The following is a 20,040-nucleotide window of genomic DNA, read 5'->3' as shown; positions in this document are numbered from 1 at the left end:
GGTGGGGGGGGTTTCCTCTGGCGGTAGAGGGGAACACTGCTCGCGGCGAAAAGGGGATGAAAGAGGCTGTCTGTGTCAGTCACTTATTCCTCCCTTTGGTAAATAAAGGTTTCTGACAACAAAGCTGAGCAGCGCTTGACTGGCCTTTACAGCAGATAAATAAAAAAGACAACACAGAAAGAGAGTAAGACAGAGAGAGGGAGGAAAAGAGAGAAAACAACAACAAACACGTTCAGATCTCACGACTGGAAGCATGTTGATTTTTATAGAGTAGAGAAGACGTAGCTGAACTAAACCAGGTCATCTTTCAGTTTAAATCAACGCTCGGCAAGTCCGGTAATAGGGGAAGAAGGAAGAAAGGGCAAAATGTCATCATGTGGAAAGAGGAGAAGAAAAGATGTTGGAATAACAGACAGACGGGGTTAAAATAAAAAAAAAGAAAAAGAAAAACAGCCAGGAGCCTGCTCTTAAATTCCAGTGCAACACACTCCATAGACCAATCTAAGACAACTCCACACACACATGAAAACATTACAGTAAATCTTAAAGAAGAAAGGGAATTTAAGGTTTTTAATCATTCCTCCTGATTTTATTTTGTGTCCATCAACACCTCTTTTAATGACTTATGGTTGTTTTATAACAATACCTTTCAGGTTTTACTTGTCATGTCCTCCAAACACACTCAGGGTTGTTTCCCAGTAGAGCCAGAAACACCTAAAACCACCAGCTACACTGCGCAAACACACACTTACAATTTATGTGAATGAAGGCATTATGGACATAAAAGCTCTGGGGGGGAAAAAGAAAAAATTCCACCCTGTCAACTAAAAGGGGAACTTGTGATTCAGACATAGCAAAAGCTGGGATGTTGTACAACTCGCCGACAATAAAGTCGTCCACTAACACACTTCGGTCTTCTCGCACTCAACCGCCCTGCCCTCCCCCTGTAAAGACCTCCCCAATCCTCCCTTTCGGTTCCTCGCATCAGCTCTCCTCACTCTCGAGCTGCCTGAGTGACCTTGTGCACGTTCCGCGTCGGAGCAAGGCAGAAAAAGCTATCTAGCAGATGTACGACACCTCGTCTCGCGGAGGGGAAAATTGCTGTGTGAAGTAAATATCAGGTCATCGCTCAGCTGCGTGCGTTGCGCGCAGGCAACGCACACGTATACACACACAAGCCTGGAGTTCTTTGGCCTTGTGCGAGGAAAAGCAGGGCTCATGTTATAGAGCTGCAACATCAAGATTGCCTACATCTTGTATAGACGAGTAGGACTCTGTTAGACCGCAAAATGGTTAGACGAGGACTGTGTATTAACCACTGTGGTGCAAGGCAGTCTGAAATTTTTGCATGCATAAAAATCACTGTTCGGGACCTCGGGTTAACGTCACAATTCAGTATGGTTTTGGCACAGCAGAGGGAGTATCTTTTTGCACCACCAGTTTTTCAAGTATTGATTTTTACAACGAAAACTGTGCCTTCTGGTTTCTATAGTCTCCATTTAAGCATCGTCTTCTGGAGTCGACTCGCTACATGTGTGCTTGTGTGTTTATAAGAACGGCAAGTTTACAGAACTTGGCTTTCCATCTTAAAGCTGAGTGCAGCAGGCAGTTACCATTTATTAACTCTCTGTAGGCCTTGATGTCCATCCATCATTTGTGAGAGTAACAGAAGTCTTGGATGAGTCGTGGACAACTGTAGCTTGTACTTTGCTATAAAGAGCTATGATTAGTATGTTGCTAGCTAAAATGCAGACAAGTGTAAACCTACTAACAGCACTCTGTCGCTTTCAGCATGTGTTCACCTCTGTTATCCAAAACAGGAGTATGATTTCATGTTGGCTGCTTTTGCTCATTATGCTCTGGCTGGGTCTAAACTGATAGCCATGAGCAGCTGAGCTTGTATGTCTCCAATATTACTTTAACTTGTTTTTATTTGTAGTAAATGATTAAGGTAGAACCAGCTACACACAACATGTACACCTAGCTTTTCTTTGTTTTGTTTTCCACTGCAGCTAACTTGAGTTTAGCACGTACGTACCTCGTAGAGTGCTTAGCTTCCTCCAATACAATTCCAAATCTGCGAGGGGGAAACTCAAAATGAATTTAGTTTTGCACACAAACGTTCTGCATTTGTACAGACTGTTAAAACAGACGTACAAATGCTGAACTGAAAGACGTATAAAAAGAATATCCAGTACTGAGCCATGCACCATTACACCCCCTTGGTTATACATATCATTGCACTGCATGAAAGTATCATATTACAGGGAGCCAGTGTACAGAAATGTAAAGAAATGCAAAAAAAAAAAAAAAAAACTCTTAAATCAGCAAAAATAACAAACAGTGTTCAAGGTCCTGGATAAAGTATGCATAAAATGTCCTTTTTTAATAGAAAAAAATAAATAAATTTTAAAAAATCTTATTATTCTGGTGTTAGGATAAAAAGGTTTATCCTAACACCAGGATAACAACCTAGACACATTTTCTTTCTTTATGTTTTACATACACAAAATCAGGACCATGTCCAGTAAATTTGCTCATTCTCACTCTTGTTTTATAGTAGCAGAGACCTGTAATTAAGCTTACTGTTTAATTTGAAACTCTCTTTGTTGTTTCGATTTGTCCGTGTTAGCTAAACATTCCCACACACGGTCCTAGTATTTGTCCAAACCAATTCTGTGCTCATCCTGCCCTCTGCATTTCAGACATGCATGAGACAATCCTGAACCTGGCTACATACAGGACTGGGGTGGGGTGGGGGGTGGGGGGGACTTATTTCCTCAAGGTTAAAGACAGATAATTAAAGGTCCCACTCTGATTCAACTGAAGACAGCAAACCTGCTATGAAGTGGTAGCAGGTCCTGACGTTAGCACTCTGCCCTGCCAACTCAACACAACCCTGAAATATTAATGAAGAAAATGTGTTTGTGTGTGCCCTGAAGTAAATACTATCCTATAAGCGCATGCATCCATGCATGAATGCTTATCAAAGAACGATATGCTCAGCTTTTCCTTGGCTAGTCAAGTGGCAGATCTGTAACACCAGCCATGCCTCCTCACCTTCCAACAATGCTCTTTAATTGCTGTAAATGAGGGACTGACAGGATGAGTGACTGAGCCACACACATTTAAGCCCTGCTGCGGCCGCCAATAAAAGTGGAGCGATACAGCACTCCACCGAGCTCACCTAAAGACACGCCTGTGTTCCGGCTGTGATGACAGACTGTGTCATCTTTGTTGGACCGCATCAGATCACTGTACGCTGCAGCTGCCATGCTCCACACTGCTCTTCCCCCGGTGGACTAGTTCACGACCAACCCCCCCCCCCCTCCATGAACATGTATTCATAGAAATCTGCACATGCATGCATGCATACACTCAACCAACCTCGTACATGCAGGCCCAACACACATCCGCATACACACACACACTGTCTGATATCCCTGCTTACATCAAAGAGAATAAACATTAATGGCAAATGGGTAATCTGTTCCTCTTGTCTGTTTTACATTTCAGGGGAAGATTGACTGCCTCTAGGGGACCTGGCCCTTTTCTGATTGAGGGCAGAAATAAAAAGGGTAAAAAAAAAAAAAAGGAGGAAAGCAACAATAAATGGTAAACATATGATAAAGCATAATTCTTATTTCAGGAATCATTTTACTTTTTACTGATACACCAGAGATAGAACAGAAGGTAATAATATTCTTTTACTTCAACCCACAATGGCCCACTATGGTCCCAATCTTCCTTCCTGGAATATTCTGATGTGGACGTTATTATTCTCGTTTCTTCTGAATAATATCCCTCTCAGGTCTATCAGTTCTCCTTACCGCTTCCCCTTTTTTAAGGATTTCCCCATTCGGCCCACTCTTCCTGCACTTTTTCCATTCTCTGCCAACTTTTACCCACATACATACACACACCTCTCCTCCCCGCCTCCAGTCGCTATCTTCGAGCTCCTCTTTCTCATTCTGAAGGTTGTCCCGGGCTGCTGTGGCCAGGTACGGGGTGGCAGGCAGCGCCTCATATCCTGTCTGAGCATCAATCATGAGCTTCTGTCCACTCAATCCTCCTCTGATCCATCAGCCAGCCTCGCAGCCAGCTCAGGCAGCCTCATCCAGCCGCGCTCGCAAAGCACTGACAAATCATGGCACCTGTGCATAGTGCACATCAACCTGCTTTAATTTCACAAAAACACACATGAATGGTGCATATGCACCGTTTGAGAGAGAGGCACAGGATTCTAATAGAACCATTTCTGCACAATTCAAAACTTTTTAACATTTTATTTAAAACATCTCTGCTAACTTAACAACCATCACGGATACTTAATATTTGTATATCTCAACTAATAGTTTCATCTCTAGTAATAATGACAAATAAATGTTTGCTGCTTACAAAGGTCCACATTTTACAGACAAAAATTACAGCTGCCATCACTTAATGGCATAAATTTATCATAAATGCCATCATTTTGCACATCACTACCTCCACCTCATAACAAACCCACCTCACTCTCCCAACAACACCAGCCCAACCCACCTGCTCCTCGCTTACCGCTAAGCCGATTACACAACCCTCCTAATCACAGTGCAGTGTAAGCAAACACCAATGTCGTCGACTGTAGTTCTAAATCTCCCAAATCCCCTCCACCTTTCATCTCACACAACACCAGCCACGCAACTTTCGGCTGATCTTTTAATCACCGGTGGCTCTGTGAGTGACTGCCACCGCACCGCGGAAAGCAAAAGGGACAATGTGCGAAAACCGTTTGTGTGATTTCCCCTCAATAAATGGTTGCAGCGCTCGGTGCGGCTCTGCATCTTGTTGCCTTATTCCAGAGTCTGTGGTTGGATAGTCGGATGTGCCGTGTCTCATCGTGCAACCATCAACCACACGTGTCGAAGCAACTCTGTTGCATAATCCATTCATGCTGAAATCTCTGTAATGAAGATATTAAAACAGTTTTTCCTTTGTGATTAAAATGATCTCTGCTCTCCCCCGCAGCCATACACAAGTAAACAAAGGGCCTTGCTTGTGCATATATTATGACAACCTTTTCTTCAATTGTACATCTGTGCATGTTTTCATGTGTTTGTGACTGTGTGTGTGTGAGGGATTTAAAAAAAAAAAACAGAACGGTTTACTGGTTCATTAGCAACAGATTAGTGATGCTAATGACATGGATCACCACACACAGAGACGTTCTCTTTATGTTACTGAAAAGGACGCAGGACTCGCTATGCTTATGTGTGTGTGTGTGTGTGTGTGTGTGTGTACTCTGTGGTGCAGGTGCGTACACATCAGTCTTGCATAAATAAATTTGTCCTTGACAAAAAATAAAAAACAACAGAAATAATAATTATTTTCCATATATGTGTCTAATGATGTTTTAATTGCTCTAATGAGTGAAAGCAAAGCTATTTTGGCAGACAGATTGGACTGTGTTGCCCTGCTGTTTCTCTGTATCAATAATACATACACACACACACACACACACAATTAGAAAAACCAGTAACAAGGACAAACTTATGTCATGCACACAAACCCCAGAAATTAAGACTTAAGACAAGTTTCCAAATAATATATGGGATGACTTACAATATAAAGACAAAACAATGTATTTATGCTCTATATACTTCCAGGAAGTTTTCTCCTAATCAAGATATATCTGTCATGGCAGTCTACTAAGGGTTTAACAGTTGACGATTCAGTATGGGTTTGGTACAACAAGCAAAAGGAAAAAGAAGCCAAATGCCACTTTAGTTTTTAACAGACAATAACTCTCCCAGAAGTAGAGGCCAAAAGAAAATCCAAGCCACCCTTGTAATTGGGGAGGGACTCGGGTAGCAGGTCATGTACAGCAAGGTAGGATTTGTCAACTGGTAACTTTACTATAAAAATACTTTTTTTTTTAATCCGATCTGAAATGTAAAAAGTAACAGGCCATGTGTCAAACAGAAAGTTACTAAACAATATTACTAAAAAATGATTAATAAAAACAAAAACCAAGGAATGTTTTCTTCAGTAACTTACTTTCCAAAAAAAAAGCAACAGAACTGAATACCAGCTCCCAATGTGAAAATATAAAATAAGTAAAATGTGAAACACACAATCTTCTCAGTTAGCTGAGTGCTTGTGTGAAAAAAATAAAGCTTGATATCAAGGATATTGAATGAATATACAAATGGCTTGCCACAAGACTTTTCAAAGCACTGCTTACATGATCCAACTGGTTGCCATACCTGCATCTCCCTCCGCTGCAGCTGTCCACGATCAGTGGCACTGCGATGCTTTTCCCACACAGCTGATTTGAATTAAACACGAAGGTCTTTGCGTCTGAGTGTTATTCTGAACCGACCATGCTCCGTTTGGTGTAGAGTGTTAAAGTCTATCTTTTTATGCTTCTTTTCTGTCAGGGCTGTTAGCAAAATGCAGTTAAATAAAACACGCGGGCGCTCTGGGAGCTGTGATTGCCTGTGATGGACGTTTTTGTTGTCAGTTCTGTGTACCCATTTAAAACGTATTCACCATATCGTCACGGTACAAATACATGTCTGGTTACATCCCTGCAACCCACAAGCTGACTTTAAGATTTAAAAGTGAAAATGCTTTTCACTTTTAAATAATAAACTTACAATCCTAATTTATTATCTCAAAAACTGCAGCTCAGAAAAGTTTAGGTAAGCCACAACTCAACGAGCAAAAACGAGAGCGTGTATAGCAGGGTAGACAATCCTGGTCCTCGAGGTCCACTATCCTGCATGTTTTCCTTGTTTCCCTGCTCCAACACACCTGATTCAGTGGTTAAATCACCTCTTCATGTTCTGCAGAAGCCTGTTAATCACCCATTGATTCAAATCAGGTGTGTTGGAGCAGAGAAACAAGTAAAACATGCAGGATGGTGGCACTCAAAGACCAGGATTGGCCACCCCTGATGTAGAGTGAATGATATGTATGTCGTGCTACCTTCTGTCCCGGCTGCGTGATCTGTGTGAACGGTGGCTTCTCCCTTTGTCTCTGTCTGCACTTCGACTCCTCCTCCTGTGAGACGAACTGCGAGAAGAACTGCTGCTGGAACGTCGTCTTCTCCTGAACAGAACATACAAAAAAAAAATAATAATAATAATTTCATTATTGACAGGGTCTTTTAAATAAAACCACAGTCAAATTGCATAGGTTAGGGTTAGGGTTATACTGCAACAGTGAGAACAACAAATTGCTTCTGACTGTGACTGAGTGTAGAAAATTTGGTTCCCCAAACTTCAATCATTCAGGGTTTCTCTTGATTACCGATCCACAAAACAAATATCTGAACTTCTGTGAAGCACTTCCAACAAAAATTCCTTCTTTTTCTTCCTTTTTCCTTATGCACCAATCTGCAATACAAAATTTCTACATTCAGTCAGTTCACCAAAACATGTGAAATCAGTTCCTTCTCAAAAACAGAACAAAGACTGCTGAATTTCTGTTTAGCTCGTAATCAAAACCAAATACGTTGAGCAGCTCTGATAGCGCTTTACTTTCCTGAACACTTTAGTTTGTGTCCTATAGCTGCAAGCCACGCAAACAGCCCTACAGTTCCTCCACAGGGGCCTTTTTGTGTTCTGACGCACTTTAATGTGGTAACAGTGTGAATACTGTCTTTTTTTTCCAAATAAAAAAACAACTCCTATTGACATCAAGAAGTAGGAAGCATTTAAAGGGTGAATGTAAATGCAAAAACTCCCCGTCCTCTACTGCACAAACAGTTTGTGCAATATTCATTATATGAAATATCATCTTTTGATTCACCAAAACCAAAAATAACTAAAATCTTTTTTAGCATTCACTAAGACAAAAAAAAACACTAAGTCCTGTGGGACCTCAGCAACATAGAGGAGAGAAGGAGAAAAAGGCTAGCAATACAAATAACACAGAGGCTGAACTATCAAACCAGATTTGTACCACTTAGAGTAGCGCAGCAAAGATCCATTAGTATTCTAAAGGCTGGATCCCAAGAGCAGAGCCTTATGAAATAACTTCTACAGACTGTTCGCTCTGCAAAACCACTTCACACATCACACAGAAAAAAAACAAAAAAAAAAACACGCTGGTTAACAGAAGCTTTTTTGGAAGGTGGTGTTAGTTCACACACTTTTTTTTTTTTTTACAAACGCCTGTGCAAACATAGTGTAAGAAAAGGAAAAGCTAAAATAAATGTGAAGGGGAAAATGATTGTAAACACAGAAACCTTTCAGATCAACACCGAAGAAGTTGGTTTCCACATCTCTTATTCGGCCTCAAACACTTATCACTATCTTGCTCCCTTTTTGCATCTCACATGCACAGTAATGGCTACAATTACTCTCCTTACATATACATGTTGATTATGTGGTCATGATGTCATCCACCCAAAACACAAGCGCTCCTCTGTTTTACCACATGTGAGGTCACGCAGGTTGACAGTGCCACGAAACCTGTGCTCTCCTTCACGGGAGCCTATTTACAGAAACTGGTTTCAGCAGACGCACAGAAACACACACAAGGTCTTAGTTAATTGATCAAAATGTTCGGCTAATAGACGAGGGACTCCAGTCCCGGGGTTTACACTGCCCACCCAGCCCCACTCTGCGCAGGCAAGCAATGACTTCCCATCAGTGGTAATGGGCCTTGACCAAGTCTCATAAATAATTACCATCAACTGGCCTTGTCTGAACAGCCACACAGAAACAGGAACAGCTAAGGAAGGAAGAAAGGACTGAACATTCAGTAGCCACTCACATTATAAATAAGGCCAATAAGCTTTTCTGAATGTGAAAATGTAATCCTTAAAGGAAGTATCTCACTGGGCTGCGAGTGACGGCAACAAACTGTAAACAGCATTTGCAAGAGAGCTTCCAAAATGTCTTGAAACATTCACCAGGGTTCTCGATATCCATGCAGAAGTCGCAGGTCTTGCTCTCTTGTTGCCGAAATTTTAAACATGTTCAAAAAGATTCCTGAGACTTTTATTTTAAAAAGTCACAAGTCTTGTTGCAAGTTTTTAGAACTCATCTTCAACCCTTTTCAATTTAATTTTTGTAATTCTGTATTTTTCTGTTGATATATATGCAACCTCCTGAGTAAATGTGTCAAAATCTCAGTATTTCTGTGCAACTTTGAGTCGCTAATTAGTCTCCAACAGTCAACACCTAGTTAGATACTACCTTAACATTTGAACTTCTCTAAATTTGAGCAAAACTTACCAAACAAATGGAGGTTTCTTTCACAAAAGATTAAACATCCTATGTGCTATAGTTTTAATCACAGCTATACTGCTAAGTCTTACTGCTTGTTACAAAAGTGTAACCTTTGCATTAAAGACTCAACCTTTTTTTAAATCTTAACTAGGGACTGAGTCTGAGTCAAATTAGTCACTGTCTTAAAATCCTGTATACAAAGCAACAATTGCATTATTTAATGCAACATAGCACTGTTTTAATTCACTTGCTGTAAGTGAGGTTACAGAACTCATGTCCAAAAGCATGCCACAAAGGTTTACTTGTAAGTAAATTCAGTCACCAACACTCAATCAGCAACAAATCTAATTGTTTTTTCCTATGTAATAGTGATAGTTATGAGTATTTTGTCCTTTGTAGCATCTATCATCTAATATTTCAATATACATAATAAAAGTGTAACAATATATTGACAAGAAGGTATTTAAAACCTGTGACATTTGCAACAATCACTGTGCTGACAATGTGTGATAACATTCAGATCTACAGTCAAACAGGCATTAAAATCTTAATTGCAGGTTACATGAAAAATATCAATATTCTGATCTCCTGCTTTACTGCTGCAACCACAGAGGGCAGCAATTTATGAGATGAAGCTGACTGTTAATTAAAGGCCTAGCATTCCTTGAAGGAAAGCATATGGTGCACCACCTATCAAGCCAGAGTTTAAAATAAAGATCGTTTTAAGTTGAAAAATGATGGAGTTGTAGCCGTTTTGGTCAAACTAATCTCATGTTAGAGATGTCACTCTAGAGTATGTGTTCTGATTGACTCTCAGCTACTACAAAGCCAAATTTTAGTTACAGAAAATTTTGAAACCTGACTAAATTATAAGCCTATTTAGGTTTGCTGATGTTAATTACCTGAGATGGCCATCTTAAATAAGACCAAATCCAAATGTTAGTCACTTGTAGATGTACATCCAATGATTACTTTCTAAAAAGTAATGGTTCATGAGATATATCAAACAGGACTGAGTTCAACAGTTAAAGCTAAAGTTCCTGAGCAATGAGTAGAAGTTGGGAGTATGTGTTGTAAATGACTCTCAGCTACTACCACACCAAATTTTAATGTAATATTTGCAAAACTTACTGAATTAAAGCCATTTTCTGTTGATGATGGCAGCCATCTTGAATTAAGGGGACTTTAGAACTTAATTTCATCAACACCAAGTTTCATTTAAACCAGTCCGGTAGGTTGTGAAATATTTTGCATAGTTAATGGCAAAAATTTGAAATGAAGATCTTGTGCAATCTGGTAGTGCTCAGGATATGAGTTGGGGATCAGTCTCGGCTACTACCACACCACATTTTAGGTCAATATCTGTAAAACTGACTAGGTCCTAACCATTTATTGTGCTTTTTATTCCTGAAACCGCCTGACTCCAAAGATTAATCAGGTGCCGATGTACATCCAGTGATTACTTTCTGCAAGTTTCACTAAAATCCATCCAGTGGGTCATGAGATATTTTGCCAACAGACAGGCATGGGCGTGGGCAAAGACGGTATCACCCGCCTTTCAGCGACAGGCGATAATGAGCCTAACAAAACAGAGGAGTTTGTGGAAATGCAGCAGCAGCAGCACCGGCGTTCCTGGGAGTTGAACACTTCTCCTGCCGCCTCTTTAAAAAATGGTGTGTGGGGGGGCTAAAGTTGTCTCACCTTCGGTCTCTGGAACGAGAACGGCTCCGGCGACTGGACCTCCGGGTGCGGCTGCTTCTCACCCGGCTACCGGAGGAGGAGGACGAAGAGGAGGAGGAGGAGGAGGATGAACGGCGACGTTGTTTTCTCTTCCTCCTGCTCCGACTGTCATCCTCGCTGTCAGAGGAGCGCCGACCCATGGTGCCGCTGGACTGTCAGCTGGTACAACACACAGAAGCAGGGCTGCTTGTTAACTACCTCTCTAACAGTCTTTAGCAAGAATCTAATACGAAACTTGGTCATATATATATATATATTGGTGTTTTATGTGTAGATCAACGGTTACACAACCAATGTTTACACTTTATTCTACAAGAACACCTACTAGCCTCCAGTCACAAAATAAAATCCGTCCCAGTCTAGTTATTATTTCTGTCTTTTAAAACAGACCAAAGATAGTAACAAAACTGCACTTCTAAATGTCCATTAAATCAGCAAAACAGACACGTTTGCCTGATAAGCTAGCTAGCTAGCAGGCTAATGCTAACCGGACCAGCGCCGGTGCAGCCCCTAAAGGCTCCGTGTCAGGACAGAAGCCCTTCAGCGGTCCGCTCGGCTCTCGTTTCATTCAGCACACAAAAGACAGCAGCTTCGAAAAGCGTAAAATATTTTTTAAAAAATAACTTAAAACCAAAGTACCGCTCGTCGCCTTTAAACCGACGGATGGTCCACGACACAAGCCATGCACCGCTAATGAGACTGTACTCATCGAAGCCGGAAGCATCGATCCGCGCCAGGCCTGACGAGTCAAACACGGAGCGATCGATTGAGACGCAGCTCTCGATGGATTCATTTCCCCTTTGCGCGGTCCACATTCTTCATCTGAGCGTCAGTGTTTGTTATTTCCACTTTAAATAACCTATAAACATTTATCACCAATAGAGTATTGAATTGTTTGGGAAAAAAGCCTGATTGGAACTCACAATTTAGGTCAAGTTTATTCCAGTCGGGTCACTTTTTACAACAGGTATTTATTTATTTTCATAAATCGAAAAGCGATAGCCCATTGAGGCAACGCTATGCAGTTTTTATTTAGCTTTAAGACTGTATTTCTTTCAATTTTAGTCACAAGTCCTAAAATATGGGTTTAAACAATGGGAGCATGCCACTTCTTTTCTCCTTGCATCTTGTTTTTAATCTGACACACATTACAGATGACTAAAGGGAACGCATATTTACCTGTAAGATATCAGCAAGGGGTTCTCACTGCAAACAGAGAGCATCCGAGTAATTTGCAGTAAAGCAGACAAATCTAATTGCTCCATGAAGCAATTTTTTTAAAAAAAGAAAGAGAAACAAAACATTTAAGGGTTAAAGATGAAATGGCCGGTATTCCACACTGACTGATGGATCAGCAGCGGCTATGAGTGCCTGATCTAAAACAAAGTGCACTAAACAGATAAAAGAGTCTGTTCGACACCATCTGAATCTCTCCTGCTTTCAGATGCAACACGATTAATAGTAATTAATGCCTAAGGTTCGAGCAGAAGCGTCGTTAATAATTAATTAAGTGAATTGTTAGAGCTCCTGTGTGTGTGGAGGTGGGGGCTTTGGCTTTATATAGATGATCAATAAACATGCTTAATTTTGCATTAAATTCATCCCGACGCCTTCCAAATCCCGCTGCATCCTGCTTCTCCATGGACTGTATGCTGCCTCTTCGTCCCGCTTTAATTGCCCCCGCTGCACACCTTTTGTTGTTTATTTTTTAATTTATTTATTTTTTCGTAAATATAGATATTCGTTTCAGTAGGGGGAGAACAAAAAATAAATAAATAAGACAGCGAGCTGGAAACTTTCATTAGTGAGCCCCAATGGCAAAGACACCGCGAGGGGCACAATAATTAAGCGTTTATCTGCAATTTAACACCCTAATGGCTTAAAAAGCCCAGTGAGAATTAATACTAAGTGATACGGTGTCGCTGCTCTGCAAAAAGACATAATTAGGGATCTGAAATGTAAACAGCAAATAATATGTCCTCAAACCTTACATGCATAATAATAATAATAATAATAATAATAATAATAATAATAATAATAATAATAATATGGAAATTAGGATTTTCTTTTCTTAATTCATCTTTAAATCATTTAAAGCACAGAATTATTTAGTAATAATAATTAAAAAAAAACAGGAAAAATTATGCCAGGCCTGTAAAAAATAAAGAAAGGCCAACTTTTATGGGGGTTTAAAGCCAGACGTGTTCACTTGAACTTGCTCTGAAATGCTCCTTGTGGAAGTCGCTCCTCTCTGTCACCTCCTCCCCCTCTTCCTCCCCCTCCNTGTCGTTGCGTCTTATATTTTTTCTCGCCCCGTGATCAGAGTCATGTAGTGCGGAAGGACTCCTCGTCCATGTGCTTCCTTCCCTCTCTCTTGTCATTTTCAGATTTTTTTTAAGCCCCACCCCTGCAGAGAGAGAGAGAGAGAGAGAGAGAGAGAGAGAGAGAGAGAGAGAGATCCATGACCATCTCTCGGGTGTTTAAAAAACTAACTCAGGACAATAGCAGCGAATGAGCGCTTAATTAAATTAATTAGTCCTTCTTGTCAATCTTGGATTAATGGCCAATAGCGGCGGTGCTGCTTAGTGTTTTTACTCCTCTTCCCTCTCTCTCTCCCATATCAGTGGAAGGGGAAGGAGGAGGAGGAGGAGGAGTGGGTAGGTGGTGGTGGTGGGGGGGTTCATCCCGGCATCCTGAGGGGAGGTAATTTGCACGGATCAAGGGGGCAAGGCGCCGCAAAGTATAAATACTGTGACTTCAATAGGAGGATCACCAGCAGGTTCCCAAACTCCGCTACCAAAGGGAGGAGGAGGAATAAGAAGCCACATCTTCGTCTTATTTTTTATTATTATTTATTTTTATGCTCACACACGTATACCTTTCATCCACTGTTGCATCACCTTGTAGCATTTTCAAGGGGTCCGACTTCCTTTTTGTTTTTTCTTATTTTTCTTTTCTTTTTTTTTTTTTTGCCTTAAACAAACAAAACAAAACAAAACAAAACAAAACCAAACGACCATTGATGTCTCGGGCTGCTGCCGCCGCGGAGCGAGGGGAGCGTGTGTGAGCGAGTGTGCATGGTGTGTGTGCGCGCGTTTTTCCCGAGAGGAGAGGAAGCAGTGATGGAAGAGCTCACCGCCTTCGTGTCCAAGTCTTTCGATCAGAAAGTGAAGGAGAAGAAGGAGGTGATCACCTACAGGGAGGTGCTGGAGACCGGCGCGGCGCGGGCGGGCAGCAGGGAGTCTTTATCCGCGGAGACGGGGAGCCGGGAGGAGGCGGCCGCCCTCACCCGGAACGTGGCGCTCTCGCCGGGCAGGGAGACGGACATGCTCGGCCCGGACAGGATCAGGGACTCCGGGAGCCCCAAACTCATTGACGGTAAGGGCGGACCGCGTTGGTGTGTGTGGGCTCTACAGCCTTAGTGGACAAAAGAAAATCATCATTTGTAAACAAACAAACAAAACAAAAAAGAGATTGAAATCGCTCTATTTCTTAACTTAAGATCTGAGTAGATACAGCCAGTTTTACCGGCTCACTAATGCGTGTAATGCTGAAACAGAGGAAAATACTTATCATATTCTTTAGTTTTTTATTTTATTTATCTTGGAGAAAAATATCCATAACTTGTAACAGCTACACATTGTAGCTGATTTTATTCCCTCTAATTCCAAAATGTCCTCTTTTAAGTTCTAAATGACATAGCAAATGAAATTTGAAGAAAAAAAAAGGCCAACATAATATAAACAACAAGGCCCTCCCTGTATGGGAATAAATCTTTTGATCAGACTGATAAGATTCAGTTATTCATTGTTGTACCAAAAAAATTATAAATAAATAAAATAAACTGATTTGTCCGAAGTAGCTCAGCTTTCTTAAAATCTGATAATAAAAAAAAATCCATTTATGACGACGCAAACCTCGACACACTTAACCTCAGAAATGATTGATTTGATGCGCATATTTCTGAAATCGATCGAGATTAGAGGTGTGAGTTAAATCCAACATCTGGTTCCAGATGTGAAATCACACCAGCCGGATTAAAAAAAAAAATAATATAAATAAAATAAAATCTCGCGCTTTAATATGAAAACAGGCTTCGCCAGGTGGAAAAACTGTTCGTTTATTATGCTTGTCCTAAATAATTCAGGGCCTAGTTGAGCGCCACGAACCGTTTAATAGATCCGATCCAAAAAGCTGAATAAATCCACACCAAAAAAAAAGAGAGAGAGAGAGAGGGTGGGGGGGCTGGAACTTAATAGAGATATTCCAGCAATTTGTTTGACATTTTAAGGCAAGAGAAGCTGCGTTTTGTTTAGTTTTTTTTTTCTTGATTCAGATCATGTTTACAGTATGCAAGACTAAAATGTGACAACAGGCTGGGCAAGATATCTCAGAGTTGGGTAGCTTATAATAAAAAAAAGAAGGAAAAAAAGTGACATCTGTTCGTCATGGGCAGCGAGCTTTAAACGCGCAGCAGCGACAAGCATGTAGCAGACATCCAACAGTAGGCTGCAGCCTTGCATATTTATAAGCAGTTAATAATTAAAGAGCTTTATGTAGCTCGACAAAACATCCGAGGTCTGATAGCTTTGTGATATCAGAGGGCATCCGTCACTCTCTTTAACACCTATTGCTGGAGACATGAAATGCTCGACCCTTTCAGTCTGAGCCTAAATTCCCAGCTGCATCGTGTCCAACTCAAACTATCCTCTCCATAGAGGCGGGCACCCCTCTTTTATTCACACAGAATAATAATAATAAAAATAATTTAAAAAAACATGTGAAAACGTCATACTTTTAGCCCGGACTGGAGGGTCCCCGACCATGATGCTGACTCCCTCCTTCTTTCTTCGTGTCTGCGAAAATAAAAAAATAAACTAAAATAAAAACAACACACAGGCACCACGGACGTGAAGGACAGGAAAGAGGACTCGAAGCCCATCGAGGACGAGACACAAACGAAGATCAAACAGAGGAGGAGTCGGACTAACTTCACGTTGGAGCAGCTCAACGAGCTGGAGAGGCTGTTCGACGAGACCCACTACCCGGACGCCTTCATGCGCGAGGAGCTGAGCCAGCGGCTGGGACTGTCCGAGGCCCGCGTGCAGGTAGGGCTCAACTCCTCCAAATCAGCAGCAATAACTATCATGGTTAGTAATGATAATACAGCCACTGCAGGCGGTTTTAAAAATATATATACGAGCACAAAAAATAGTATAAATTGTACCATAATTACCCACATTATCACCTTTATAAAAATATTGTTTTTTTTTAGATATTTATAATAATGTTATAAGATTAAAAATAAGAAAAGGACAAGAAGAAGAATGACAAATCGTGAAACTTCTGCATCTTCGTCATATATTTCCTCATGACTTCCTGTTCGGGATTTTTGCATAAAACATTTTCTTTTGTGAAGCTTTTATGTTTGCTTGTTTCAAAATTGAATTTATTTATTTCTATTTTTGAAGATCGAGGCGATTTAAATCTGTGGAAACCGAACTTCAGAACGAGCTAAGACCTTCCATTTGGTTTTAAAACAGGAGTATTTTTATGTGATTTGATTACTTTCTGTGGAAATCGCTTCAGATGCTCCCTGCTCGTTTAATCGAGCATTTTAAAAGTGCAAAGTACAAAATCAAATGTAAAGAGACAAAGATTATTCAGAAACGGTGCAATCCGAAAGCGTTCACTTGCAGTGGTTTTCCAAATGCATTCAGAAATGCAGGTACGCACTCAACGTAAACAAATGACTCCCATCCGCTTGTTGAACTCAACAAATCTGGGCGTAAATACGTACAAATACATCTAATTTGTTGGACGTCTTGATCCTAAATGGCTCCTTCGTGGATGTCGCCACTGTTGACCTATTTTCAGTCACTTTGGCTGTTTCTGGAGGTAAACAAAAGCACGTGGCAGTTGGCAGCCGGTCACAAATTTCCCTTCTAAATTTTTAATTTAAGGAGGCATGGCTTTAAAAGAGGAAAAAAAAGTGCGGATTTAGATTTTTACTTTATGATGATTATTATTATTTCTTTAACACCCCCAGTTTTTTATGACATTGTATATCTTTAATCTTTATATTGTCTAAACGCAACAAAAACAAAATAAGGCAGAGATTTTCTTTCTTTCTTTCGTTTTTTTTCCTTCTTCTGTTTTTTAGTGTGCGTTATCCCAAAGCTGTGTCAGTGAGTGCTGCTGTAGTTTTTCATGAGGACACACCATCTGTGCAGAAACCCAGTCCGAGCGGAGGGAGATGGAAGGTGGAGGTGGTGGTGGTGGTGTATGTGTGTGGGGTGGGTGGGGGGAGGCTCAGAGACATGTCCTGTGTAATGCGATCAGGGTGGCGGTGGCGGGGACAATGAACATGAAGACATTTTATTTTCTTAAAAAAATAAAATAAAAAGGGAAAGTTTTAACATCTTATCCCCTCTGTTTTTTGCTCCCGGCTCAGGCTGAGTATTTGTCCTCATATTTAATATTCTGGAGCAAAAGAACCAGAGAAGATCTCTGTCCCCTCCTTTAAAAAAAAGAAGTTTTTTTTATTTTATTTGCAGGGCTTTTCGCCCCCCCCTTCAATAAGGCGTATTGTGTCCCGAACAAGGAGCACCGCAGCTCGGGGGATTTGCATAAATTATGTATTATTTTCAATCCGAATCAGGTCCAGCTCTCTCCCTCCACGTATTTTATCTCCACAAAGCCCGGGCGCAGATACACCCCGCACACTTATTTAGGACGGGGTTTCCAAAGTTCTTCCCTCAATCAATAACCTGCACTGCATTTTGCTTTTAATAATGGCCATAAATTAGACGTGGAGGGGCAGAAAGAAAAAAAAAAGGACTTCCGAGTCACATATACGCTCTGATCAATAAATGAAGCCAGCTGACAGGCAAATCGATATGATATTTCAATCATGCTTTCACTGTGGCCTAATGTAGGGAAGATCGCGGATTAAAACGAGGCTTATTATATCTGTGGCATTCAGAGCAGATTATCAGATTAATAAATGCCTGTTAAATGTAACATTGCTTGTTGGTTTCAACAGAGGAAGGAGAGGGGCTTTATCTCTGAAGCGTTTTCTTCAAGTGTTACAGGCAAACAGGCAAAAACTCAGAGGCATTTAGATTTTCTGCGGATAAGGGTAATTAATTTCAGCGGTCATTTAATGTGAGTGGGGACGGAAAGAGGGAAGAGGGAGATGCTCTCAGATCCTTTTTTTTTTTTCCTTTTTGCTCTGATCTCTCAAACCGTGATAGCATTGCTGCAACTCGATATCCAAGAGTCCATTCAACTCTTCGGGGACACTCATCTATAGAAAGATGAAACCAGCGCTGACAAGGTTATTTATTATGGCCCCCAAAAAAGTCGTGCACGCTTCCAACAGGAGTCCTTACATTCACCTAATGAGTTTGACATCATAATTCCTCTCCTTTTTAAATATTTATTATTATTATAGTTGCACTGTTTCTTTTTCTCCTCTCTCTGTTCCCACTCTTTTTTTTTCTCTTTTCTTGTTGCAGGCTAAATGTAATAATTAAAATCCTGGGTTAAGCAATGTCATTAATATTTCAGTGCTCCTTAGGGATATTGTTTTTTTTTCTCTCTCTCTCTCTTTCCTGTGGTTGTTGTCACTTTGAGAGGAATTACACACCACAAGCAGCTGCCAATCAGCGGGTCTCTAATTAATTTCTGTCCCTGCAGGTTTGGTTCCAGAACAGAAGAGCCAAATGCAGAAAGCAGGAAAACCAGTTACATAAAGGTATTCTATTCTATTCTATTCTATTCTATTCTATTCTATTCTATTCTATTCTATTCTATTCTATTCTTCTCACAATCCTCTCCTGTTTCCTGCAGGAGTCCTGATCGGAGCAGCAAATCAGTTTGAAGCTTGTCGCGTCGCGCCATATGTCAACGTGGGGGCTTTACGGATGCCATTCCAACAGGCAAGTAACTATGAAGCTTCAGTCTTTATATATATGTGCAGAGAAAAGACCAGCCTCCCCCATCCTCTCCATCCATCCATCCACCCACCCCTGAATGCTGTCTTGGCACAATGATGTGCCCAAGTGCTATGCAGAGACTCAAACTCTTTATACCCCTCTAAAAAAAAAACATGGTGCCAACACAGTGGATTTGGAAACCTGGGGGAAATATTTTTACTGCTTCAGTTTAGACCATCTCTGATTGGAGCAAAAAGACTAATGTTTTAGCGTGCTTAGTTATAGTCACTGACCAGTTCTTGTCACAAGAAACTGATTGCTCTTGTTTTTTTAACTTTCAAACTAATTATGTGACTGCATGGACAGCAAACTTCAGATATGCTTTGAGTTCATTTAATTTATATTCAGGCCCAGCTACGAAAAAGGCCACAAACATTTGAGTAGATGTGAGCTTATAGTGGGGTTTCCTTCATACTTTTTCCATTTCAAAATTCCAGACTTTTCCAAACTTGTACTTTCAGATTTATTAGTAGATGTTCAGACAGTTTTTTTTTCTATATTTCTTTTTAATTTTTTTGATAAATGAAACATGCTTAACAAACAGTTTTGAAATCTAATGGTCAAGTTGCATGCCTGACTATGTCATTATATTGCCAGAGGTTTGTGGTTCTGAGACAAATTGGTAAGAAAACCCAGTAATAAATGGTCTTCTATAGCCCTTTGCTATCCATGATATAATCAACTTTAAGGCTGACCACCATCATCTACACAGAGGTCAGGTTTTTTGGTTCAGAGCACCAAATTTAGGGAGCAATTGAAAACAAACAAAAAAAAGAAAATCATGATTTGTTTTTGTAAGGCAAAAAAATGTATCTAAAAGTCTAAAAGAATACAAACGTTTTTTTTCCATTCAACATTTTCTTTTTATCATACTTATCCAGACCTGAAAAACATTAAATTCAACTTCCAAACTTTTTAAGACTGCTACAGAAACCCTGTCACGGCCTCAGAGAGGTCACTGATGTCTGCCTGTAGCTTGTGTATGATTGTTACTAACAGTGAACTGAAGTCAAACTGCAGTCTCATTAGCTGGACTGAGCCTTCAGACATCCCGCTGCAAAGTTAACGCATGTTCTCCC

General features: G+C 40.6%; 2 protein-coding genes across 2 annotated transcripts in view; one reads left to right on the top strand and one right to left on the bottom strand.

Moving 5' to 3' along the window:
• rsrc1 (arginine/serine-rich coiled-coil 1) overlaps window positions 1-11,018 on the bottom strand; it is a gene marked incomplete at its 5' end in the record, with an annotated part of 112,375 nt that extends 101,357 nt beyond the window's left edge. The window contains 2 exon segments of the mRNA XM_017429030.3: window positions 6,970-7,092; window positions 10,923-11,018. Of these exon segments, the coding sequence (XP_017284519.2) occupies window positions 6,970-7,092; window positions 10,923-11,018 (219 nt within the window).
• Window positions 11,019-13,632: 2,614 nt separating this feature from the next.
• On the top strand, window positions 13,633-19,151 carry shox2 (short stature homeobox 2). Its single transcript, XM_017428950.3, has 4 exons — window positions 13,633-14,339; window positions 15,861-16,069; window positions 18,663-18,720; window positions 18,816-19,151. Exons 1-4 carry the CDS (start codon window positions 14,039-14,041, stop codon window positions 19,016-19,018), a joined length of 771 nt encoding a protein of 256 aa, XP_017284439.1. The 5' UTR covers window positions 13,633-14,038; the 3' UTR covers window positions 19,019-19,151.
• Window positions 19,152-20,040: the final 889 nt, after the last annotated feature.

This window comes from Kryptolebias marmoratus, linkage group LG2 (assembly GCF_001649575.2).
Source record: "Kryptolebias marmoratus isolate JLee-2015 linkage group LG2, ASM164957v2, whole genome shotgun sequence".
Lineage (NCBI taxonomy): Eukaryota > Metazoa > Chordata > Actinopteri > Cyprinodontiformes > Rivulidae > Kryptolebias > Kryptolebias marmoratus.
Note: the sequence above shows the minus strand (reverse complement) of the source record. Positions and strands in the feature narration are given on the sequence as shown.

Bases quoted from the DNA above. Each gene is read 5' to 3' on its own strand.
- shox2 (XM_017428950.3), top strand. From the start codon at position 14,039: ATGGTGTGTGTGCGCGCGTTTTTCCCGAGAGGAGAGGAAGCAGTGATG. The intron at 16,070-18,662 runs GTAGGGCTCAAC...CTGTCCCTGCAG, and splicing joins TGTCCGAGGCCCGCGTGCAG to GTTTGGTTCCAGAACAGAAG. The intron at 18,721-18,815 runs GTATTCTATTCT...TGTTTCCTGCAG, and splicing joins GGAAAACCAGTTACATAAAG to GAGTCCTGATCGGAGCAGCA.